This window comes from Capricornis sumatraensis, chromosome 8, assembly GCF_032405125.1.
Source record: "Capricornis sumatraensis isolate serow.1 chromosome 8, serow.2, whole genome shotgun sequence".
Lineage (NCBI taxonomy): Eukaryota > Metazoa > Chordata > Mammalia > Artiodactyla > Bovidae > Capricornis > Capricornis sumatraensis.
Genome location: NC_091076.1, coordinates 1,483,431 through 1,508,270, shown reverse-complemented (window position 1 = coordinate 1,508,270; position 24,840 = coordinate 1,483,431). Strand labels below are relative to the sequence as shown.

The window sequence follows — 24,840 nt, the reverse complement described above, 5'->3', positions numbered from 1 at the left end:
TTCATGTCCTGCCCTCAGAGGGGCCATTGTGCAAACAGCCTCTGAGGTCACTGCTCCTCGGGGACCCCTCCTCCTTCCTTCCTTCCCAAGTGACAAGGGGGGGGGGTGGGCGGGGAGCCAGGAGGCCCTCTCGCTAGCTCGCCGTGGGACCCTGACCCTCTTCCATGACCCCGGGCCCCTGCCGTCCCGTGTGGCCGTGGCTCCCCAGCCGTCTCCTCCCAGAATGGTTGAGGGCACCAGAAAGGCTGCTGCCTAGCGAGGGCGCCCCGTCCCATGACGTCAGGAGGATGGCTGGGCCCCGGCCGCAGGGGGCACAGGAAAGGCGATGGGGGGGCCTGGGGCTGGGGAGCTTGGGCTGGGCCTCCTGGGAGCACGTGCTTCCCTGCCCAGGCCAAGGCGGGCGGGCGGAACAGATGCCGGCTGCCCGCTCCCCACTCTGCCCCGGCCCCTGTCCTGTCCACCCCCAGCCTTGACCACTGGACACCAACTCCCAGGCTGCTGGGGTCCCAGCCGCCCCTTGCACAGACCTGTTCTGTAGGGCATCACACAAGCCCCACCCTCGTCTTCATCTTTACGGATGGCGGCATTGGGGGCAGTGGCTGCTGGGACGAGAGCCTGAGCCTCCGAGGAAACGCTGGCCAAGACCAAGTGGGCAGCAGTGGTCCCACCGCAGCGGGTGGCCTTGAAGCCCTGGACGAAGCCCCTTCCTTGCCTCTTCACCCCACATCCTCAGCTGTCTCTAGCTGTCTGCCTGGGGACCGCCCCCGGGCCTTCCAGGGGTTCCCCTTCCTCCTCATCTTGCCCCCCCCCCCAGATCCTGTGCTCGGGTCTCAAACAGCTTCTCCTACATCCGATGTTCAGCGAACGTGGCCCCGCAGTGCCCACATCCCAGACCCCTGAGGCCCCGGGATGGCTTCCTGGTGTCTCTGAGATGCTGTGCTTAGAGTGGAGAGGCTGGAAGGCATGGTGTCCGTGTCTGGGGACCCCAGGCCGCCAGCACACAGCAGGCCGGCCCAGGCCCAGGGCTGCCCGTGGTTCTACTGACCTGCGGTTGGGTCTGGAGAGACAGGCAGGAGCTTCCTGTGGACAGGACCGGCTCAGGCACTGCCCGCCGGCTGCGCGCCCTCGAGTTATAGTGACATTCGATCTTGCCCGGCAGCCCATTGGCCGGGCTCGGTGGCTGGGCGCGTGCGGGCGGGCAGGGGCCGTGCCCCGAGGCCCCTGACCAAGTATGGGAATAGCGGAGGAGGCCCGAGGAGGGGGCCGCGTCCGAGGGGTCGGGGGCGCCCTCCTCCCCCGCCAAGTGTCAGCTTCTATTTTTACCCCCCCGACAGCGGGCACATTCTTGATGGGCTGAGGAGGGCGAAGAAGGTGCTGGGTGGCTCTGAGGAGGCAGCCGAGGACTCTCCTCGGGCTGGACTGGAGCCCCCAGGGCTGGGGCCCTGACTTCCCAGGCAGCTGCCCCTCCCTCCAAGGAGCTGCCCAGAGAGGGGGTCCCTCCAGGAAGGGGGTCTGCCGTCTGTCCATCCAGGTCCCGGGCCCACCCAGCCTCCTCGTCGGAGGGGCTGGCCTGAGGTCTCGCACCCTCATGGACTGGGGGGCCTGTGAGTCCTCGGCCAGGCCCCCAGGGGTCGGAGCCCATTTAGTGGCCAGACCAGGTTCCCTGGGTGGCGCGCTGGGGACACACAGCATGAGCGGGCGAGCGAGATGCCAGCCCACGTCTGATGCACGGGGTCTGGCACCTCCCGGTGCCAGGGACCACATCTCTGCAGTCAGCCTGGGAGATCCCACCTCAGGGTCCAGATCCCGAGGGCCTCCTGCCCACAGGCTGGGCTGCGCGTGCTGCCCACAGTGTGCTCCACCACGAGCCCGTGGAGCCCACCCTTTCTCTCCTCACGACCCCAGGTGGCACCGTCCAGTCGGCAGAAGTCGTGCCCACAGCCTCCCACGGCCCCTCGCGGGCCAGTGAGGCCACATGCTCCTCTGGGTCTGCCCCTCGGGTAGGGGAGCCGAGAGCAGGGGAGAGGGGCCCGAAAGATCCGAGAGGCTCGGTGGGGCCGTGGTTGCTCCAGAGCCGAGGCTGGTGGGCCAGGGGCCAGGCCAGGGGGTGGTCCCCAGCAGACTCAGATGAGGGTCCTGTCCTCCGGAGGCTGAGGGCCAGGGGTGATGGGACGGCCGCCCTCACACCCCAGCCCTGGAGCCCCCTGGCCCTGCGCCCTGCTCCGGTCCCCCACGCATTCTGGAAGGTCTCCCTCAGCACCTCATCCAATTTCTGCAAAAGCCAGAGATAAGGCCGTGGGCTCGAGACAGGCAGGGTGGGCCCGCCATCCTCAGCCAAGGGCTGGACAGAGCCTCCATCCTGTCCGCCCCCCAGAGCCCCTGAGGGTGGGGAGCCCCCGAAGCCAGAGGCGCCGAGTTGTCCTGCCTCCCTCATGGGGTCTCTGAACCCCTCCTCCGGCCCGGATCCTGGGACAGGCCACACACAGCGCTGACCCTGGGATAATGCTGACCAACTCTGTGTCCAGCAGGCTCAGCCGTAAAGACACATCCGAATGAGAGCCCTGGGCTGCTCTTGGGGGCCCCCTGCCCCGTCTGCTCCCCACGGTGGGAGCTGACGGCCCTCCTCAGGCAGGCATCCCGTGCTCTGCTGACAGTGACCCCGTCCCCCCGGACACAGATGCAGGGAGACGCTGGGGGAAACGCAGTAGGGGCTCACGTGCATCCGGCCCCACTGGCCGCCGGTGCCCGGAGCGGCTGGCCATACCTCGCCCAGGCCTGGGGCGTCTTTACCCACAGGTGGGCACTGCTCGGCCCTGCAGTGACCCTGCTCGGCCAGCAGAGGAGGGTGGCTGCCCGCTCAGTGGCCTTGGCCCTGGCAGGAGTGCACCCATGAGCGGGCAGCGCCAGAGAGCGGGTGCTGAGGTCAGAGGGACGCGGTAGGTTTTATTTTGGGTATCGGCGACCTCCCTCTCAGGGCGCCAGGCCCGGGGTACTGCAGGACGGCATTGAGCGGGTGCTGCTGTATGGCCGCCGGCTGCCCAGGGCCTGCAACAGGTAACCCACACCCCGTGTGCCGGGCCGGGAGGAGGGGGCAGGGCTGGGCCCCCCGGGCCTGGAGACCTGGGCTGGAGGCACGGACCGGGCGGCCCAGCTCAGGGCTGCAGCGAGGGAATGACTGAACCCCAGGAAGAGTTTGAGGGCTGACAGGGCAGGGCCTCGGCCTGGGGACAGAGCAGGGTAGGCTGGGGTGGGCTTCTCAAGCCTGCCAATCTGAGCTGAGCCATAGAGCAGGGAGGAGGCTGTGGGGGGCCCGTGCCCCCTCAGGTTCCTGCAGGGTTGACCCCCAGGGGGGCGGGGGAGGGCAGGGCCCCCCATGTGCATGGTTGGGGGTGGTGGGGACCAGAGACCTTGAACCTAGCCTGGTAGCCCTGAGCTGACCTGGGTGCCCACTCCAGTGCCAGCCAGTCTGAGCTCCCAGTCGGCCCAGCCCGTGGGCTCAGGCCCTGCCAGGCCCCAGTTAGAAGCCGCTGACACAGCACTTCAGGGTGAGCCCTTCCCAGCCTGGGTGGCCTCCCCCACACACCCTGAGTGCTTCTGCGGGCCCTGTAGTGGGTTGCTGGTTTGCGCTGTGGGGCTGGCACTCCGTGCCCAGAGCTGGGGAGCAGGGGGCTGCCTGGAGGGGCCACTGAGACAGTCAAGACGGAGGGCAGAGATCAGACAGCGGGCGGTGGCCCCTCTAAGCCTCTTGACCTCTGCGGTGGGCAGGCCCTGACCCCAGGTTCTGCAAGGTGGGGGCTCAACGCTGCCACGGCAGAGGAGACAAGCCCTGGGTTCCTGTCCCTGAGGCCAGGACCCCGAGAGGGGCTGGGCTGAGTGTGGGCTGAGTGGCCGGCTGCTTCTCCTGCCCCGCTCTGCCCACCCCTTGGCCCTCGGGGCCCTGCTTGCTGCCCAGTGGCCCAGGGGGCTGCCTCTGCCTGTGGCCCTCGTAACGTCCCATCCGGCCGGGTGGACGAGAAACCCTCCTTCCCTGGGAGACACCCTCCTCTGCTGGCGGGCACAGCCCTAGACGCCCCCTCGGAGGGGCCGTGGGTGATAGGCCGTGCGACGTGCCCAGGTTCTAGCCCTCCCGGCCTGCCCCTATCCGTGCTCCCCTTTAGGAGACCTCAGAAAATGGGCTCTGAGCAGACCCAGGCCTGGGACGCCAGGGGGCCAGGGGGCCTGCTCTTCAAAGGGGCTCCCCTGACACGGAGGGCAGCAGGGCCCCACGGTGGGGCCGCGTGCAGCCCGGGGGGGGCAGGCACGGGCCCGGAAGGACAGCCCCAGCCTGCCCCCCCGGCCTGTCCATGCACTCGGGGCACGCTCGTGGCATTCGGGGCACGCTTATGGCACAGTCACTTTCTCCTCCCCTCCCTCCACTCCCGCCTCCCATCGCCCACCCGTCCATCTCTCCGCCCACCCGTTCTCCCCAGCGCCCCTGAAGCAGGCATGGTCTGACTGCCTTGTCTCTTCTGCCGTCTACTCTTTGCACAGCGGCGTTTTTGCCATCCCTTCTGTAGGCCCACCCTCCACCTGCTCTTTATCCAGCCATCCATCACCCAAGGAGGCCTCACCTCTCTCGCTGTTTCCATACCAGTCCATCCGCCTAGCCATCCCTCTCTCCTTCTATCCATCTGTCCATCAACCTTGACCCTCCATCCATCCATCTTTTCCTCCACCCGCCTACCCATCCCTCCCTCCCCCATCCCTCCATCTGTCCATGCGTCTTAACCCTCCATCCATCCATCATCCATCATCCATCATCCACCAAATCTCCTGGGTACCGGGATGGGGATGACCCTAAGGAAGGGCTCGTCCTCAGAGGAGGCACAGCCTAGGGGCGCAGGGTGGCATGCACACGGTCTCGGGGGCTGCAGACTCCACAGACGCCCCAGAGGAGGACTTGAGCCCACTGCCAGCTGCACCCTGACTTTGGCCGTCACACGCCTCAGACCCCAGAGCCTCACACACAGAAGGCCACTGGACAGGACAGGGTCCAAATCTGAAGGAAGGCTTGGACCCCACCACTGGGCAGGGCGGTGGCCCTTCCAGACAGCCATGTTCCCTCCCCACCCATCAGTGAGCCCCAGAGAGCCAGCACGTGGAGACACATGGAAGCTTTACTGGACAGGGTGAAGGGGCTGCCAGCGGGGAGTGGGGGGCAGTGCAGGCGGGGCAGGGGTTGTGGCTCTTGACCTGGAGACCCCAGCACGTGGCCGCTCCCAGCAGTGACGGCGCCTTCCCTGGGAGCTTACGGCTTCTCTGGAGGGGGTCCCTTCACCAACCAACAGCCAGAGTTCCTCTCCTCCGGGAATTGTGGGGGGCAGTGAGTGCCATGTCGGAGGGCGAGGTCGGAGGGCCCCACAGCAAGAGCTGCCAGGGTTGTGGGGCGAGGCCAGGCATGAGAAGCAGCTTCTTCGGCAAGGTCGGGTTTGGGGGGCTGGGGGACGGACCTGGCCAGGTTCTCCCCTGGGCGTGCAGTCGGGGAAGCAGGACCTGCTGCTGGCCTGTGCCCTGCTCCTGGGAAAGCTGAAACACACACGGGGTCGGGGCGGGGGGTCGGGCATCAGGCGCAGTCCCAGGAGGGCCCACGGCCCTGCCTACCGCGGCCTGCAGCCTTTCTCTGGGGGCCGCCCTTCCAACCCCTCCGGCCTCCAGGAGCAGCCTCCCCGGTCCCCCTCCAAACTGGAGGCCGGCTCCCGACACTGCCGCCTGGACCCTGCTCAGGGCTCAGGGTGGAGGGACTCAGCCTGGGTACCCTACTCTTCCCGAGGAGGTCCTGGTCCTCTGGTTGCGGGCAGCAGCCAGGAGCAGACCCCTTCCCGGGCCCCCCAGCTCCTGCCTGACAGAGCAGGCCCCGCGGCCGCAGCCCTGGCCTCCCCCCTTCCCAGCCCACGGCCCCCGCTCTGCCCGGGCGCCATCCGTCAACGTCCCTGTAAGCACGTGGCGCCCACAAAGCAGGGCGGGCGGCTTGGCTGGGACCAGCCCACAGGGAGGCCTGAGGGAACATCCCGTTTAGCCGGAGCTCGGCGGGAGCGGCTCCCGCCTCCGCCCAGCCGACCATTCCGGACGCTGCCCCTGCCTCCCCGGCCGCTGGCCGCCACCTCGCCGCGGCTCACAGCGGACGCGCCTGTGGTCGGCCCGGCGACGGCGAGGCGGCTCACACATTTGCGGGTGGCCACCCCTCCTGCCTCTGCGGGCGGCTGGCCCAGCACGTGTCCCCGCTTGGCGCCCGCCCGTGGGTCTCCCGGCCCGGCCCTGCTGCGTGCCCACCAGGCACCTCAGGCTGCTGTGGGCTCACTTCTAGTCTGGGGGTGATGTCGGGGCTGCCCCCTTGATCGATGCTGCAAATGTGCCCGCCTAGAGCACACCTGGGGGGGTCCCCTGCAGACGAGAGAGCCCGGTGCCCCCCTCGGGGCTGGGGCCTGTGGGCAGAGGGCTGGGCTCACCACTGCCTCCTTCCTGCCCCAGGGAGCAGCGATGCTCATCTCGGCCGCCTCCGTGGCCCCTGGGACGGCTGGGCTGTGCCGCCCGGGGCCCCCTGGACCGCCACCACCTCTGCTGCCCAAGCCGGGAAAGGACAACTTGCGCCTGCAGAGGCTCCTGAGGAAGGCGGCCCGGAAGAGGATGGGCGGGGGCGGGCCCCCCGCTCCGCCCGGGGCTTTCCGCACCTCCCTGTCCCCCGTGAGCGAGGCCAGCCGAGACCAGGAGGCCCCGAGCCCACGTCCCATGGAGGCCCCGCGTCCAGCTGAGCCCTCACGCCCCACTGAGGCCCTGCGCCCCACCGAGGACCCACGTCCAGCTGAGCCCCCACGTCCAGCTGAGCCCTCACGCCCCACCAAGGCCCTGCGTCCCAGGGAGGCCCCACGCCCAGCCAACACTGTGCATCCCACAGAGGCCCCGCATCTGGCCGAAGCCCTGCGTCTCATGGAGGCCCCGCATCCCGTGGAGGCCCTGCGTCCAGCAGAGGCCGTGCATCCTGCTGACGAGGCCCCAAAGGCTGTGGCCACCACACCCCGCTGCCCCCCGACCCCTGTCATCCACCACGTGGCCTCCCCCACGCAGAGGTCCACATTCTCCTTCAGCCTCGCCCAGCGCAGAAGCCTGGCTTCCCACTTCAGGGCCACGGGCCCCCAGCTCACAGCCCCAGTCCCGGAACCTGCCTGGTGCCCCAGCAGCTTCACCCAGGTCGCGGCACCTACAGCGAGGGGCCACCATGTCAGCCAAGTGCACGTCCAGCTGGCACCATCCCCGCAGGGCGGGACCCCCGAGCCCCCCTCGGCAGCCCCCCAGGATCAGCACATGGCCCCCTGCCCTCCCGGGGCTCAGCCCCTGATCCCCGTGGCCCACATCCGCCCACTGCCCATTGGGACGCAGGTGGCCAGTTCCCGGCCTGCGGCGTCCCCAGTGCCCAGGCCTCCCCCCAGCCTGCAGCCCTCGGTGCCCAGGGAGGCTGGCACCCGGGTGGGGGTGCCCATTGTGCCCACCTACTGCTCACCAGGACCCTCGCCTTTCAGGCCGGCCTCTGGGACCCCCGGAGCTGGGCGCCTGGAGGAGCCCCCCATGGCTGACCCTGCCACTGAGGCTGAGAGAGTCTCCAGCCCCCATGGGGCCTCACCCCACGCCCCACTGGCAGGCCCCCACCCCTGCCCGGCCCCCAGAGCCGCAGCCAGGCCCCAGCTCAGCGGCTGGACGCGCCTCAAGAAGCAACTGCTGGAGGAGCCGGAGGAGCCCCAGTTCCGGGGGCCGGAGCCCAGCCCGGGGCAGGTGGACCAGGGCAAGACCACCCTTGCCAGCCCGGAGCCTCGGCCCCCCGCCTCCCGGGCCTCCAAGATGTGGGACGCAGCGCTCTACCGCATGTCCATAGCAGAGTCCCGCAGCAGCCAGGCGGGGCCCGGAGCTGGCGTGAGCACCCTGGCCGGCCTTAGGCGCCTGCCCTTCCTTTACCGGCCTCGCTTCAACGCCCGGAAGCTGCAGGAGGTGGCTGCCCGCCCCCCTCCTGTGACCTCCCCAGTCCTGGTCCTGAACCCCCAGCCCAAGAACTTCAACCGGACAGCAGCCGGCTGGAGGCTCCACTGAACGGCTGGGTGGCCCCAGGGCCGTGGGGTGGACGAGAGGGGCTGAGTGTCCAGCTGGGAAACTGAAACCATTCAAGAGGGGAGCCTGGTGGCCTGGGGGTCTGGAGGGGCGGTGGGGCGGACAGGAGTAGGAAAGACCACAGCGGGAGAAGCGGGTTAAGCAGTGGGTTAAGAAGGGGGTTAAAAAGAGGGTTTGGACGGTGCAGACGGGCAGAGAGAGGTCTGCTTTGGGGTAGAGTGTGGGAGCTTTTGGGGTGAATCTCTGGGGAGGCAGACAGTTCAGGAGGCCGCTTCAAGGTCAGGGTTGTCTGAGTAACCTTGCAGGGTGGGGCCCACCTGGGCGTCTGCACAGGGCTTGGGGCAGGGGCTGTAGGGGGCGGTCACCAGCAGGGCCTGGAGGGGCCGTGGCTGTTCAGGAGGGTCTGCCCGGCCCCAGGGAGCAGGGCCGGGTTTAACCCTGGGAGCTCCGGGTGGTGAGTCCTGACATGTGCTGGGACAAGGAGGACTCTGGGGCTGCTCCCTTCTGCCTAGAAAGTGGGGGAGACTTGTGTCTCCGTGGGGGTGGGTATGGCTGGGGCTCAGGCGGGGTCGCCTCTGTGGCCTGCCCTGCCGGCCGTGCTGCCGGAGGACGGGGCCCTGGCCAGAGCTGGGAGCAGGCCGAGGCCCGGGAGGGAGCCGGCCCCTCACTGCCGCCCTTCGCTGCGGCTTCTACTCCTCCAGACTGAGGGCAGAGCTGGGGGGGCGGGGGGACTCGCTGATGAAACGGGAGGTGGGTCTCAGCCTCGAGGCTGGATGAGGAGACGGGGAGAGCAGCCTGGCCCGGCGGCGAGGACCAGCTGTGGCCTGGACAGGTGGGGAAGGGAGCCCCGGGCCTCACGAGGCCGTGGGGCCCCAATATGCCCTCAGAGGGGGTCTGACCCAGGACCAGCAGTGGGGTTCTGACCAGCAGTCGGGGAGAAACAGGGAGGTGCCGGGGGCAGGACTCAGCAGGGAAGGAGGGGGTTGGCAGGGGGATGTGACGGGTGCTGTACGTGGATCCTGGGACCCAGGCCACTAATAAAAGTGTGCACGACCACGCCGCGGTCGTCTTTCTGCCTCCCCAGGCGATGAGGCGGGCGGCAGCCACAGGAGCAGCTCCCACTGGGGTAACAGGGAGCACCCAGGGTTCTGGCCCCCCCAGGACCCTGAGCCCGCTGATGGGCCACCGCTCGCCCTGCAGTGCCCCCAAAGGCCTCGCCTGCCCCAGCGGTGCAGACAGGGCATCACGGCTCCTCCCAGAAGGGAGTCAGAGCTTTGCCAGAGGGACCAGGGCAGGACCCCAGAAGGATGGGGGGTGGGCAGGGGGACCAGAGGGGCAGGCTCGGCCGGCCCTGAGCCGGGCGCTCCGCCCTTAGGAGCCTCCTGCCGGCTCCTGCCACCAGGCGCCCAGGGCGGCAAACTTCACGCATAACACATCACACGCGGGCCGCTGCTGCGGACTCACCAGGCAGAGGGGCCTAGGGCGCCGAGCCCTCGTCCACAAGCACTTTCTCGTACTTCCCGTGTCCGGCGGCCACAAACTTGTACCTCTTCCCAGACGGGGTGCTCTGCCGGGAAGGAGGCCCGGGGGCAAGGTGAGAGCCGCGGAGGGAGACGGCCGGCCGCTCTCCCCGCCCGCCCGCTGGGCCCGCCCCCTGCGTCCGCCGCGTTCAGAGCCACCTTGACCGTGGACGAAGCCTTGGGGCCTCCTTTCTGCTCCCAGAGATCCCGCCTGCTCATGTCTCCGGCCACAATATCCTGGGGGCAGAAGGAAGCCGCTTCACAGGGGGGCCCCACCGGGGGAGCTGGGAGCCCCGGGCACGTCTCCCGCCAGCCTCGCGGATCCAGGGCCGCGGGGCCGGCCCACGTGCCCCCTTGCAGGGAGCGCCCACGGAGGAGGCCCGGAAGCCGCGCCCCCAGCCCTCCCCAGAGACCAGGCCGGCGACCACCGGCCCTGCGGCCCGCTCTTCAGCCCGGACAGCTCGCGCTTGCTGTGCCTAGGGGGCCCGGCTCCGCCCCACGATGGACGCCTACCTTGCAGGGGGTGGTCTTGGCAGCCGACTGAGCCTGCACCTCTCCTGTCTCCCAGCGGCTCTTAGTGCTCGCCACAGCCATGCTGGGCAGCTCGATGGAGGGCTGGCGGGTGAGCTTGGGGGTCCTGCCTGCAGTCTGCAGAGGAGACAGGGCCATCCTCGCTCTGCTCGGGCATGGGGTTGGAGGAGCAGGGCTTGAACAGAAGGGCCTTGGTGGATGGAGTGACAGTTGGGTGAAAGGGTACTGGTTGTATGGAGGTGTGTGGGTCGGGGTGAGTGGCGTTGGTTGCATAGAGGAACATCCATTGAGCAAAGAAATACTGGGTGGAAAGAAACTGGCTGAGTGGAGGGGTACTGGTTGGATGGAGGGGCATAGGTTGGATGGAGGGGATCAGATTGTATGGAAGGGTGTTAGTTGGACAGAGGGGTGTGGATTAGAGGAGGGATATTGGTTGCATGGAGAGGTGTTGGTTGGATAGAGGAACACTGGTTAAACAGAGAAGCATTGCTTGGATAGAAGGCCATCGCTTGAACGGAGAAGTGTTGGTTGGATGGAAGGAAGTTGGCCGGACAGAGTGGTGTTGGTTGGCTGGAGGGTCATTGGTTGGATAAAGGGGTGTTGATTGCAAGGAGTGGTGTAGATTGGATGGGAGAGTTGAGTAAACAACATGTTAGTTGGATGGGTGGGGCCTGGGGGGTGGGTGTAGGATCAATGGAAGAACCTTGGTTGGATGGATAAAGGGCTAGATGGAAGAATGTGGAAGGGTGGAGTAGTGTTGGTCGGATGGAAGTCAGTTAGCTGAATAAAAGGGTGTTAGTTGGCTGGGGGCTGTGGGATCAGTGGAGGGACACTGGCTGGATGGAGGAAAGGGCTCACGAATGGAGGAAGGGCTCAGCAGAAAGTGAGGGTTCCTGTACCCACCTCGACAGCCTGGGTGTACTGCTCCAGCCGCTCATCAATCTTGGAGATGGGCAGGGCCGGCTGGGACTTCCTCACACTGTTACTGGAGGAGAGAAGGGTCTTGGCCCAGGAGCCCTCACTCAGCTTCTGGGCCTCACCTTGAGCAGCCGCCACAGCTCTCTCGGGCCCCAGATCTCCACCTCATGGACCCCCTCTTCAGCCTTCCCCTGGAGAACCCTGGGTCCTGCTTCCCCTGGAGAACCCTGGGTCCTGCTTCCCCTGGAGAACCCTGGGGCCTGCCTTCCCCTGGAGAACCCTGGGTCCTGCTTCCCCTGGAGAACCCTGGGTCCTGCTTCCCCTGGAGAACCCTGGGGCCTGCCTTCCCTTGGAGAACCCTGGGTCCTGCCTCCCCTGGAGAACCTGGGTCCTGCCTGGGAAGCAGCCAGACATACCTCTTCTTAATGGAGCGGTTCAGGGACTCGGTTCTGTCACTGAGCTGTGGAGGGCAGGCGGAGATGGAGCCTCTGAAGTCGGAGCGAGGCCCAGAGCCCCTGCCCCGCAGCTGCTCCCCGTGTTCCGCCCCCGCCCCAGTCCCTCTGCCCAGCTTATGCCCATCACAGGCCCTGCCGAACACCACATAGCAGACAGTCAACAGCCTGTGCAGGACAGAAGACAAAGCCTTGGTGCTTAACGTACTTTGGTGCTGGGGCTCAGGGGAGGCGAGCCCACTTCAGTCCCCTCCGAGACCAGGGGGCTGGGTGTCCTGGGCTGCTGGCAGCTCTGGTGCTGGGGCAGAACGTCCAGGGTTAGAGCTGGACCACCGCCCCCTCGCCCCCCCTCCTGCCCCCCCAGGGCCCTGGCGGACACTGCCCCTCCCTGGGCCTCCTCGGGCCCCCTCCCACCCTGACGTGCTCTGGTTCTGAATTCTCGGCCACGGGAGCTGGGGAGTCCAGGAACATGCTGCTCCATCCCACTGTCACCGGCCCCACCCCCTCCAGGGCGGCAGGGGCTGTCTGCAGGTGGGGGTGATGGCTCCCTCTGGGCCGGTCCTGTGAGGCCCACAGGGCATGCAGACAGCAGAGAAAGAGCCAGCCCGGGGCCAGAGTGCCACCCAGACCTGTGGGAGCCCCGCACCTGCACTGCTGCCTCCGTGGCCTCTGCCAGCCCTGGGCTGCCCTGCCCGGGCTCCTCGGGCCCAGTGGGCTCTGAGGGCTCTGGTGCCAGCCCCTCCCGGGGCTCCGAGTCAGGGCTCAGATGCAGCTCCTCCAGACCGACCTCAGCTGGGCTCAGCTCGTCGCCTCCCTGGCTCCCGGAGGTGCCCTGGTGGGTCCTGTGGTCGTGGGAGAGGCAGTCCTATCAGTTAAAGGTCATCTGATGGTTTGTTTTGAGGGCCTCCCCAGGTCCGAGCCTTGGTTTCCCCGTCTGTAAGTTGGGGCCCTCAGACCAGCCAAGTGCCAAGGAATCTCAAGACCCCGGCGTCTTTGGGGAAGTGAGGCCAAGGACCTCAGCGTCTGCCCCATGGTGACCAGTGCCCACTGCCCCGTGGACAGAGGGCCACCGGCTCACTGAGGCTACTCCCAGGCCCCAGGCCGGGCCCGTGTCCTGCTTGCCAGCGTCTGCCTGGCCGGCCTAGGCGGGGCCCCTGCTCCTGCCTGCACTGTGTGGGGGCAACAGGCCTGGGCGTCCAGGGGGCCTGAGGAGGGGTCTGAGGGGGGTTTGGGGGCTGGTGCAGTGGGAGACAAGGCGAGAACTGGGGTCACAGCCGGGATCACAGCCCAGAGGAGCAGGCTGGACACGGCTGGCGGGGGCAGGGGAGACCGGCCGCTGGCAGCCTGTGCGGGTCTGCATTTGAGCGGGACTGAACCTGGAGAAGAAGATGGGAAATTTTCGCATTTTCCATGATTTCAGGCCCCATGGTGTTCGTGCCAGCCAAGACCCAGACCCACCACCCAAGGTGCGCCGGGGTCGGAGCCAGCAGCAGGCTCACAGAGGCCCATTCAGCCCCGGCTGCGGGCGGCCAGGCAGGTGCGGGGGGCAGGGAGGCCTGGCGCCCAGGAGGGTCCACAGAAGAGCCATAGTGCCCCCTGCTGGTGGCCGGCAGCCAGGGACAAAGGGAGCCGGTGGCCTCTCCAAGACCAGTGGGGATGGGCCTCCCTGCTGCCCCCGACCCCAGCTCAGAAATGCAGGGTGCGCCCCGGCCCGCAGAGACAGGGGGAGCCAAGGCCTGGAGGGTGGTCCTGGCCAGAGGGCCACAGCAGGACCAGGGCCCCGCCAGGCAGCCAGCCCTGGGCGTGGGGGCCTCTTGCAGGAGGACCAGGGTGACTGAGTGGTGTTGGGGGTGGTCTTAGTGAGAGCTCGGGGTCTTAGGGACCTCGGGGTGGGGGGCACCGGAGATGGCCCGGGGAGGGTGCCAGGGCCCCAAGCATGGAGCTCCCGAACCCATCTGGGCCCTGACCACGACCGAGGGCTTGGAGCCCGGCTCAGAGTCCCCCGCGCCGGCCCAGTTCAGCGTCTGTGCATCTGGAAAGCTTGTCCCCCAGGCCGCCTCAAACATCTGGAAATACCTGCTCCCCTCCGTGGGAACAGAGCACGCTGCCCCCAGGGAGGAAGGGGCCCGGGGCGCGGGGCCTCCCTGACGTCAGCGGGCTGCACACGTGCTGATCGGGCCGCAGCTGGTCTGGACGGGCCGGGGCCCTGGGAGCCCGGAGCGAGCCCCACCCGCCGCCCCCGTCTCGCTCTCTTCCTCCTCCTGCCCCCACAGCCGCAGGGACGTTTTGGGGGGCTGCTGGGGAGGGGCACAAAGGGCACGGCCCAGACACGGGTTAGGGGGCTGGAGGGAGCCCGCCGCCCCCAGGCTGTGACCCCCGCTTGCCTGCCGTCCTCCTGCTTCCCCTCCGGACTCACGCCCCGAGAGGGGTCCCCAGCTTCCGGGGTCTCTCCAGCTCCCCAGTGCTGCTGCCGCTGCTGCCCTGGCTTCTGGGACCAGTCACCAAAGCCCTCGTCCTCGTCCAGTTCAGGGGCCTCCGAGGGCTGCGGGCTGAGGCTGGAAGAGCAGGCAGGGTCTCAGGGCCGGGCTGGAGGTGGGCCGGGGGCTCTCAGACCCTGGGCACCAAGCGTGGGAGACCCCGTCTGCACAGACGCAGCACTCCACTGCTGGGCTGGGTCTCCCCCCTCAGCCTGCGGCTCCCCGAGTGCTGGGCCGGGCCTCCCCCCTCAGCCTGCGGCTCCCCGAGTGCTGGGCCGGGCCTCCCCCCTCAGCCTGGGGCTCCCCGAGTATGGGTGAGGAGCCCCCCTCTGCCCCCTCAGCTGAGCCAGTGGGGTCTGGCACCAGGCTGCTTCCCGGGGTGCCCGGCCGGGTGGTCTCTGCTGGGACGGGGACCTGGCTGGAAGGGCCTTGGCCGCTACACTACCACCCCCGCAGCTGCTGACTCAGGGAAAATGGAGCGACAGGGCCGGGGCGGGGGGGACATTATTGGAAAAACAGCCCAGCCCAGCCACAGCGGCCTCCTGGGCCCTGGGAGGGGACGAGCCAGCCTCGGCCGCCAAGTTGGACGTGGCCTCCGTGAGTCACTGGCTGCAAGGAGTGGGCCCCACAGCTGCGCTCAGAATCGGTCCAAGCAGGGGGACCGAGCAGGGGGAAGGGGGCGGAGTCAGGGCCCCGGGAGGCTGGTGGGGAGGGGTCAGCGGCCCACGTCCGGCAGCGCTCTCTGGCCCCTTCGTGCTGCAGTGACCCTCACCCCGAGGACGTCCCCACCATGCCCAGGCCCCGGGGCGGCCTTCCCCCCGCCTCCTCGTCCCCTCTGCTCTGGGGCCTCCAGCCCTGGAGGGGGCCTGATGCCCAGAAGCCCCCTCTGCCCAGCGGTGCGGGGCGGGTGAGCTGGCGGGGGGCGGCTCACAGCTTCTCCTGCTCCGACTGCTCCGGGGACAGGCTTCCTTCATCTTCGTCTTGAGCCCGAAGCTGCCGCTCCCTGTCGCGCCGCTGCCGCTCGCAGGCGGCCTCCTCCTCCTCCTCCACGCTCCACTGAGCGGCGAGCCTAGGGGCGCGAGAAAGGGTCACCTCGGGGCCTCTGCCTCCCACCCAAGCAGGCCAGCTGGGGACCCTCGAGGCCTCAGTTTCCCCATTTCTAAAGCAGAGGCCACGAGAGAGGGTCAGGAAAGGTGCCTTCGGCCGGTGGAGCTGGCCTCTGGACGCCCACGTGCCTCCTGGTGACGAGGGGCCCGCAGTCAGATGGGCCTGGGGAGCCCCAGGGATGGGGCCAGGCCCTCCGCCCCTGCCAGCAGCAGGGCTCCCTGGCCCTCGTCACAGCCAGACACCGGCCAGTGCAGCTCTGGCTCCAGGCAGGGCCCAGCAGCACCTCACCTCTGGCCAAGGTGCGGAGAGCTGGCTGTGGCCGCCGGAGGGCTGGTGTCCCTCCTTCTCCCTGAGTCAAGTGGCCGTAGCCTCGGTCAGTCGGGCACTGGTAGCCTGGGCGGGCCAGGCCAGCGGCAGCCCAGCCCCTCAGGAGACCCTCTTGGGCAGGGGGCAATCATTCCTGCCTGCCCCCCATCCCCAACCATGAGTAAAAGGCACTGGGAGAGGGAGGCCCTATTAAAGGCCCTGGGAGGGGCTGCCTTCTGCTGGGGCTGAACCCCTCAGCCCACCCAGCGCCACCCGCTACCCCAGGCCCCGGTGCGGGCTCACTCCAGACCATGCTGTCCACGAGGAACTGGCGCCCATGCAGAGCCAGGCCCCAGAGAGCTTCCGGCTGCAGGCCTGCTGAGCCCCGGCGTTCCTGGGGTCCCTCACCCAGGCTACACTGGGAGGCCTGAGGCTGGAGGCCTGGGGCCTGGCCACCCCGGCCCCAGCCCAGCTCTCGAGCTGCTGGCACCTAGTGGGCACCGCAGGCCCCGGCCAGCCTGCCGGCCCCGGCTCCCCGGGAGCCCAAGAGGAGGGTCTCAGCGCCCCCCTGCTGCGTCCCCCGCCTGACCCCACAGCCCGCTCCTTCAGGGCCCCGTCCCCTGCCCAGGGTGGGCCGGCTCTGTGGTCTCGGCAGGCCTGCCAACACATGGTCTAATCTCTCCTAGGTCTCCCCGGAGCTTCCTAGACAAAAGCCAGGCCCCTCCACAGCCCCAGCTCCAGGCCCACTCCCGCCTGCGGCAGCCGCAGGGGACCCCAGCCATGCAAACCAGCCTCCCGCTCAGACCTCGGCGCCCCCCGCCCACCCACCCCCGCGCCTCAGAAGTGCCTTCGACTCCCCCCCGAGCTCTGGGGAGCCCCTAATCCCCCACACCTGGCCCCATCACACTGCCGGCAGAGCCAGCCTCCCGCCCCAGGCCCTCGGCGGGGGCCGGGGGCCGCGTCCTGTTAGGGGGAAGAGCCTGGGTGATCCTGAGGATGGGGGGCTGGGGTCCAGGGGTCCTCCCTCCCGTGAGCACCCACAACCCCCCAGGCTGAGGGTGGGAGGCGAGCGGGGCCGGGCTCCGGGCTGTGGGTTGGAGAGGTGTCCACAGACCCCTCCTGGAGGCGCCGGGGCTGGGGGGCTCCTCGGAGGGGCGAGACCAGCCATGGTCCCCCTCGCTGCTGTGCACACGCGCCCATGGTGTGTTCGTGTGGGGCTGAGTGTGTGCGCATGGGCCCCGGTGGGCTGGTGAGTGCACCCAGGTGGGGCCTCTCTCAGGCTGTAACTCCAGCCCCCTCCCCGAGCCTCGGGGATCCTTCGCCGGCACAGCTAAATGCAGAGGCCAGGCAGACTGCTCACCCGCAGTCGGGCCGTGTGTCCCAGCCACCAGGCCCCACGCCGCCTGCGCCCCATCCTGGTCCCAGGCCCGCCAGCACGACGGCCTCCCTGCCACACACACGGTGGGTGCACACACCTCCTCCTGAGCTGGACCCTCGGGCCCACATGGGTCCCAGCACCCCACACCGGGGGTCCACGTGCCACAAGACCCAGGCACAGGAACCAGGTGAGGGCCAGGTGGCAGGCCCGGCCGCCCCCCAGCCCAGCCAGGGTGCCCCAGCCCGTGTTTACTGTTCCCGCCATCGTCCTGACAACGGCACTGGCTCGAGGCCAAGGCATATTTTCTGAGAACTGTGCTCCTGAGAAGAGGCCCCTCCGAAGGTCAGCCCTGCTCCCGGCGGTCCGCACGTGACTCCCCAGCCCTCGGGCAGGGACAGAGCGGGGGACGAGGGGTAGGGAGCTCGGGGGGCTCCCTGCAGCCCCTGCCGGGGCGGGGAGAGGCCTCGCTGCCCCGGGCCCTGACCCGAGGCGCGGGCCCCTTCCCTCCGGCCCCCCTCCCTCCGCCCCAGGATGTGAGTCATGGGGCCCGGGCCCCTCCCATGACCTCACCCCCTCACTGTTCCGCAGCTGGGCCGCGTTCTGGGAACTGAGAGGGGGGCGGCTCTCCTGGGGTGGGGTGGGGGCCTCTGGCCTGGGAAGGCGCCCCCGGCCGGCGGCCCAGACCCCTTGGCACGCCAGGCGGAGCTGTCAGGATGCTGGCGCGGCCGCCCGTGGCCCTGGCTCGGCCCGCGCGCAGCTGCGAGGGATTTGGTGTTCCTGCACAAACGCAATTATCTCCTTCCTGCGTCTGCTCTGGCTCCGGGCGCGCCCAGGGCTCAGCCCCAGGGGCCGCGGAGCGGGGCTCCGCTCCCCAGCCCGGTCACGCTCCACTGAGCAGCCTCGCCCCTCCAGGCGCACGAGTGTGTGCAGGCCCCCGTTCTCAGCAGGGGTCCCCAAGTCCAGCGGCTGCCCCCGCTGGCCACGTCCTCCGCCTCGGGGGCCCCTCCTCCCCTTCCTCCGCAGCCCCCCGGTCTCCACCGAGGCTCCAGCGGTGCCAGGCCTGCTCTGGTCTCCCTGGCCTGCCTGGCGGCTCCAGAAGGCACTCAAGCCTCAGTCCCGTCTCAACTCTGCCCCCTGCAGGCACCTCCTGTCCGCCCCCCACCTTCCACCTGTCTCCGGGAGCCTAAAGCTCAGCTCAGAGTCCCAGGAAGGCCCAGGGGCTTAGCTGGGGGCCCTGGGCCCCGGGAAGAATGGCCAGGCTGGGCCAGGCTGACATGGGGGCTTTTCCCTCTAGAGACCGCAGGGCACCCTCCTGACCACTGTCCCCTGGACACTATGGGCGGGAGTCCTGGGGAGCCGGGATGGTCAGCCCGTGTGCCTGTGACCACCAAGGCGTCCGGTCCCATCAAGTGACCCCCTTCCCCGGGCTTTCGTTCGCCCAGGTGGACGCCGCAGAGCAACCGGCGCCTCGAGTGACCACAGAGCCCACGCGTGCAGGGACGGAGTGGGGAAGGACTTGGAGGACACTCAGCCCGGGGGGCCTTGCACGCAGCCCCAGCCAGCTGGTCTTAGAGGAGGGGCGGGGCCCAGCCGGGGGGCTCGGGGTGGGGCGGGAGGCTGGGCAGCACCCGCGCCCCATGACTTGAGGGGAGCCGCTCCCTGGGTGCAGCTCAAGGAGGGTCCGCGGGGGGCCAGGGTGCCGTGGCAGCTTGAGGGCTGAGCCCGGAGCATGCAGGAGACCCAGGCAGGCGGGTGGCGCAGGGTGAGGGCGGCCGCCCGGGTGGGGGGCTGGCACGGAGCGGCGGGTCATGGGGCCCCCACCCTCCTGACCACCCTAGCGCGGGTCCAGCCCCTCCTGGTCCACCCCCACCCCCAGCAGCACCTTCCTGGGTGTGTCTGCGCCGCTGGGGCGACTTAGATCAGGGAGACGCCTCCCAGGGCCAGCCTCGAGCCCTGTTCAGGGACGCTCAGCAGGTGGCCTTGAGCTTGGGTCTGGAGGGTGAGAGCAGGGGTCTGAGAGGCGGACCTCAGAGGCTGAGGGAAAAGCAGAGATGGGCGGGCGGGAGAGCTGAGTGGCCGGCTGGGGCAGGGGGTGGGGGCTGTGTCTGGGAGGCGGTGCCCTTGTCCCCTGCGGGGAGTCAGGTGAGCCCACAGCGGCACAGGTGGTGTCAGACCAGCTGGGCTGCGAGGAAGGGGCAGACGTGGTGGGGAGCTGGCGGGCTTAAGGCAGAGGGGCTGCAGGGCAAAGGAACAGGCATCCAGAGCTCCCCGGAGGCGGGAACCTGGGAGGGGTCAGCCTGGGGGGCACCGGGATCTTGGAGAGACAGGCAGCGGGGCGGGAAGCAGACGGGGTGCCCCGGCCCCCCCGGGGATGAGCAGCCCCTAGGGCGGCCAGGGCAACCGGGAGAGCGATAAGCTGGGGGTGCCAAGCTCCTGGCAACCGCGGGCAGAGCCCCTCCTGCCGCCTTCCCTCCGGCCCCGCCCACCCCACGGGCACCTCCAGGGCCTGCTGTCCACAGCTGAGGCCCAGCCGCCACCACCAGCCACCACTGGGGGCCTCAGGGTGCCCCCTTTGCTGAGGTGTGGGGTGCCAGCTCTTCCTGACTCTCCCCACGGCTGTACCCCTAGCACCGGGGGGCAGGACCCGGAACAGGACTCAGGGCCGGGGGTGCCGCGGGGGTCCCGGCAAGACTGAGTGCAGAGGCTGAGCTGTGGGCCCCGGGAGACGAAGGGTTCCGAGCAGGGGACGGGAGGTGGGGAGCCTGTTGCCGCCCTTGGGGTGACCGGGGAGGCCTCAGGGATGCGGAAGGTGGGCTGTTGCCGCCCCGGGGGCGGGGTGGGCCCAGGCCACCTCGGGAGGGGCAGCTGCCGGCCCCTGGGGAGGAGCTGTAGCTCTGCCCCTCTGACCTTCCTCCCGAGCCAGACCCCAGGACCAATCTCCAGCTCCCCAGCTGTGAAAAGGGGTGTTGACCCCACTTGGCAAGGTGAGAACTGAGGACAGCCCTGGCTGGGGGGGCCCAGCTCCTGCTCCCCACAGCTGGCACCACGGCAGACCCGTGTCCCCAAGAAGGAGGCTGAAGCGCCCTCATGGGTCCGGGCTTCCCACCCCCGCCGCCCCAACAGCACGTCCTCTTGGCCCTGTGGGCAGGTCACATCTGGGAAGCCTCCCTGGAGGAGGGAGCATCAGCTTGCAAACTAGCCTTCCCACAACCACAGAGAGGATGGCACCCCAGAGGCACAGACTGTGGGTGCAGAAGGGGCTGCTACGTCTCCAGGGCACCCAGCCTGCACCTCTGGTGGCAGGGGGGGCACAGCTGCAACCTCTGGGAGCCCAGAGCTCGCGGGAGAGAGGCCAGCCCTGCAGGGCTTCCACAGCACCCTCGGGCGGCCCAGGGACAGAGGCCGAGTGACCTGCCCTCCCCAGGACCTTGGCTGCTCCTGCCCTGAGGGAGTGGAGGGCCCTCTGACCCGGGGGTGAGGCCAGAGCAGCCTGTGGACTGGCGCCCTCACCCTCGGCGCCCCCAGTCCAGAGCCCCCCAGCACTGGCCCCTCCCCCCCAGCACCCCCAGTCGAGAGATCCCCCCAGCACTGGCCCCTCCCCCCCCAGCACCCCCAGTCGAGAGAGCCCCCCAGCACTGGCCCCTCCCCCCAGCACCCCCAGTCGAGAGATCCCCCCAGCACTGGCCCCTCCCCCCCAGCACCCCCAGTCGAGAGATCCCCCCAGCACTGGCCCCTCCCCCCCAGCACCCCCAGTCGAGAGAGCCCCCCAGCACTGGCCCCTCCCCCCCAGCACCCCCAGTCGAGAGAGCCCCCCAGCACTGGCCCCTCCCCCCCAGCACCCCCAGTCGAGAGAGCCCCCCAGCACTGGCCCCTGCCCTCAGGCACTGCTGCCTCTCAGAGTCCAGGTGGAGCCTTCCTGCCTGTCACCCTCTGACCCTCCTGCAGTGGGGTGGCATGTGGTGGCTTTTCGCTTGGGGGACCCCTGGCTACCCGCCCGTCTGGAGCCCCTGAAGGCTCGGACCCCCTTCTGCGTGACTTTCCAGCCAGCACCTCGGGCAAACTAAGGAGGAGTCAGCCTGCCTTGGCCTCGAGCCCCAGGGCCCAGTCCCCACCCCACGCCTCCTCTAGGCCGTGACCCCACGGGCACCTGGGCCATCTCTGCTGGCTCCAGGCAGGACGGCCCCACTGCCCAGGTCTCAGCAGGCTCGGTGCCCACTCACAGCTGAAGGCGGGGCAGGCGTGAGGCTGCAGGGCCTGTGGTCTCCCTGGGAAGGTGGGCGAGGGCACCACAGCCGCCGGGCACCGCCCCGGCCTCGCACCCTGGCCGGGGCTCCGAGACGACACCCCGGCATTTGCCACCCGGTCCATGACCTCCCTCCCACCAGCGCAGCCCGCTCCCCCGGCCTGCCCGCCTCTTTCTCCCCGCCTTCTTTCGCCAGCACTCACTTTTGTCAGGGGCTAGGGACCCAGCGATGGGTGAGATGCCCTCGCTGCCCTTAGAGGACGCAGGAAAGCCCATGTTGGCCCCACAGCGTGGCTCCAGGGCCTCAGAAGAGGACCCCTGTTCTGAGCTTCATTTAGGGGGGCATCCTCTCAGATGAGGGACCCCCATGCCTGCACCCAGCCTGGAGGGAAAAGGGGCCGCGGTGGGAGGAGGCCCTTGGGAGGGGGCGGGTCAGCAAATGGACAGTGGTGCCCGGGAGACATGACGGGGGTCATGGCCAAGCAGCCTGCAGATGATGGGTGTGGCCCTCAGAGCTGGGACCCCCCACGGCCCTGCCTCTGCCAGTCCATCCTCCCCAGAGCCCAGGGGGAGGCCCACCCCTCCCGGGGGACGCACAGTCCTGGCACCTCCTGGGGGCGCTCCCTGGTCCTTGCCCCCCAAGAGAAAGCGCTGCGGGAGGGGCCTCTGTCCCCATGGACAGGGCTCCCTGCTCCGGCCCCAGCCCCCCATCTGGAGCTGCTTGCCATTCCCAGAGGGTGGCTGCCCGGCCGTTGCCCACCCCCTGCGAGGTGGCAGTGCCAGAGGAGCAAGACCCCCGGCCCCGGACTCCGGACAAGAGCCCGGCCCCATCTTAATGTCCTCTGCCCGCTGTCCTGCGGCCCTGGGCTCCTGCCGTACTCTTCACCCCAGACCCCGACCCACGCAGCTCCTGAGGGTCTGGGATCTGACACTGGCAGGTGGGGGCACCGCAGGTCAGGCCTGCCCACCACACCGCCGTTCCTAGAGCTGTCCAAGCAGGCCAGGCAGACTCCCACCAGCCCCTCAGACACCCGAATGGTAAGGGTGTCCTGTCCTGATGGGAATCAGGCCCCCCAGGTGCCCAGGCTCCCATCGAAGGGCGTCTGCGACCTTCCCTGTGAGGGCTTCACCCAACCCTGCAGCTTAGCCACACGTGACCCTGGAAGACCCTGCCAAGAGTGGGAAGTGGGCACTCGGGCCCTGAGCCTCCAGACGCCAGGCTTCCCCTCGGTCCCCAAGGCTGGCCCCCAGGCTGGGCTCCCCGGTGCCCAGCCCGTCACCTCCCCTGGCTGCACACCCTACCTCTCGTGATGCGCTCCGTGCTCAGCCTCCGTGCCGTGGTGCTCCCACGCCTTCGCCCCCGTCTGCTCTCACCAGCCTGCCCGTCTGGGCTGGGGGAGCCCGGCAGGGCTGAGGCTGCTCCTTCCTCTGCCCCGTGCCCCGCGCGCCTGGGTCCCTCCTTTCTCCTCCGAGTCACTGACCACAGCGCTGCAGGGGCCTGGCCTGGGGCCGAGGCAGCCCAGGAGACCTCCCCGGGCGCCCCCGCCCCACCCTTCACATCAGTGAGTCGCCCTGCCCACCCCCACGCCTACACACTGCCTCACCCGGGCCGACTTCCCGGGGGACGGGACTGGGGGGCCGCCCGCCCGCCCAGCACCCCCACTGAGCAGCAGCCCCAGCTGCAGCCCCGGGCCCGGCCTGGTCTCCTCCTGGCGCTGGACAGCCCTCCAGGAGAGCCGGACGCTCCCAAACCAGCTGGGACTGCCTGGCACAGACCTCGCAGCGCTCACGAGGCCAGGCTTTGGCACGCTCCGGGACACGCGACCGGTGGCTGGCACCGGCTGGAGCCTCTGCCTCCCCCTTCCGTCTCCTGCTTGGTGCCATGGGTCCACCTCCCACTCCCCAGTGCCCCCACGCGCGACTCTGCCCGCAGTCGAGGCTAAAGGGGCTCACGTGCTCGGCAGAGTCCAGGGGTCTGCCTGTCATTTAAGCTCAGCTGCCCCCCTAGGGAGCAGGCACAGCCTGGCACGGGCGCCTGTCTGTCTGCTTCCGGCTTGGCCCTCCCGCAGGGCCCTGGGGCCCCAAGCATGTGGAGCAGCGGGACCCTCGCTGTCTCCGCCACCAGAGCCCCTGCCCGGCCCCCAGCCCCTCCTCCGAAGGATGCCTCGTCCCAGACCCCTCGGGGTGGGTCATTCAGGGGGAGGGGGCTTTGCCACCAAACCGGCCCTAATGCTTGCTTTGCCCTGCTCCCAGCTCCGCATCCTCTGACCCCGCAGACCCCATGGCCTGTGCCCCAGAGCGGGGGCAAGACCCCACCTCCCTGAGCCTCAGCCTCTCTGTCCACGTAGATGGGGGCCTGGGGCCAGCCTCCACCAGCCTGTGGGACCCGCCCTGGCCCTCTGCCCACCAAGGGCTCCGCCGGGAGCTGGGGGCTCTGCTGGGACAGCCCCATTAGAGGGGCAAAGTGACCCCTCCATGAGCAAGGAAACCGAGGCACAGACTCATTGGGGGTCCCCCATCCTGGGAGGACACAGCTGGGGCCCCAAGTCCACAGTCCCCATTCAGCACCCAGGCAGCCTCGCCCAGGGGCAGGAGGGTCCTTCTGGCCCCCCACCTTCCCCACAGTGGGCTTTTCTCTCCATGCTCCCCCCACTCCCGTCCTGCTCTCACCTGCCTGCTCAGCCCGCCTTCCCGGCTGGCCAGGGTTGCCCCCACCTCCTGCACTCGGCACACACTGCCTGGCCTGGGGGTCCGGGACCCCTCGAGCACCCCGTCTCCCGCCCCGTGCGGCCCCTCCTTTGCAGCCTCCCTAACCTCTTGCTCACGGCCCTGTGCCCCCTGACCCCTCCTGTTCCCGCTCACTCTGTCTTCACAGAGGTCCCGCTGCCCCCACCCTGCCTGGTCCATCTCTCCACTCCTGCCTGCTCCCGTCACCCAGCAGGACAGGAGCCCTGGGACCGCAGGGCACACAGCGCTTGGCTGCAGCTTCCCCGCCACGGCCTCAGAACTGCCCCGTGGGTCGTGGGCAGCGGCCAGCCCTCACAGACCCGTGCCCCTGCCATCCTGGGCAGACCAGGGTCTCGTCCCCCTCAGCGGCTGCGTGTGGCCAGGGTCCCTACTGCCCCGCCGGTCCACAGGCCCCCCAGGGTTCTCGTCTGGAACCCTCACCTACAGGGAGTCAGCCCCCCACCACCAACCTGCGCTGAGCTGCTCCAAGCCCCAGGAGATGCCCCCAGGGGCCGCGTCCCATCCGGCCATCTCTGATACCCAGGAGCCACGAGGTGCTCTCCTGAGGCTCCCGTGGGGACGGGGCGCCAGCCCCAGGTACCTGGCATGCTGGCCGCGCTCGCCGGCTGCTCCGACCTCAGCTGGTCTGCAGGTCAGTGCTGGCCTGGCCTCTGCCTCGGCGCTCTGGGCTCCGGCCCTGACCGCCTGCCTGGGGGCTGGGCTGTTCCGTCCCCATACCCACCCCTGCCGGCTCGCCCAGGCTCCTGGCGCAGGACTCGCTCTGAACGCCAGACCACCTGCACCCACAACAGCACCGCCCCCCGGGCACCCAGCCCTGCCAGGGCGGGGGCCACCCACCCCCCGATGCGGGGCCCTGGGTGGGCTTGAGGCAGCCCCGCCCCACGCACGCTGTGGTTTTCGGGCCTGGCTTCTCCCAGTGCCCTCGGGCCAGCTCGGCAGGCAGTGGCCACGTTCCCTGCCCTCTGGCCGCCCCTCAGGGCCTCCTGGGCCAGGCTTCCTCAGGCGGGAGAGCCGGGCGTGCGGATGA

At 69.4% G+C, this 24,840-nt stretch overlaps 2 protein-coding genes across 4 annotated transcripts in view; one reads left to right on the top strand and one right to left on the bottom strand.

Annotated features, from left to right (window-relative positions):
* Positions 1–5,160: 5,160 nt before the first annotated feature.
* LSP1 (lymphocyte specific protein 1) overlaps positions 5,161–24,840 on the bottom strand; it is a 35,697-nt gene continuing 16,017 nt past the window's right edge. For 2 of the 3 annotated variants that reach the window (XM_068977175.1, XM_068977176.1), the window contains exons 2-11: positions 14,963–15,100; positions 13,939–14,109; positions 12,201–12,396; positions 11,763–11,852; positions 11,519–11,562; positions 11,088–11,169; positions 10,167–10,301; positions 9,813–9,890; positions 9,598–9,700; positions 5,161–5,565 (exon numbers count right to left, since the gene is read on the bottom strand). In XM_068977175.1, the coding sequence (XP_068833276.1) occupies positions 9,611–9,700; positions 9,813–9,890; positions 10,167–10,301; positions 11,088–11,169; positions 11,519–11,562; positions 11,763–11,852; positions 12,201–12,396; positions 13,939–14,109; positions 14,963–15,100 (1,024 nt within the window). In that variant the 3' untranslated portion in view covers positions 5,161–5,565; positions 9,598–9,610. The remainder of the gene's footprint in view (positions 5,566–9,597; positions 9,701–9,812; positions 9,891–10,166; positions 10,302–11,087; positions 11,170–11,518; positions 11,563–11,762; positions 11,853–12,200; positions 12,397–13,938; positions 14,110–14,962; positions 15,101–24,840) is intronic. The other variant, XM_068977178.1, reaches the window with a different exon arrangement.
* On the top strand, positions 6,517–8,115 carry PRR33 (proline rich 33). The gene is made up of 2 exons (XM_068976245.1): positions 6,517–6,771; positions 6,970–8,115. Exons 1-2 carry the CDS (start codon positions 6,517–6,519, stop codon positions 8,113–8,115), a joined length of 1,401 nt encoding a protein of 466 aa, XP_068832346.1.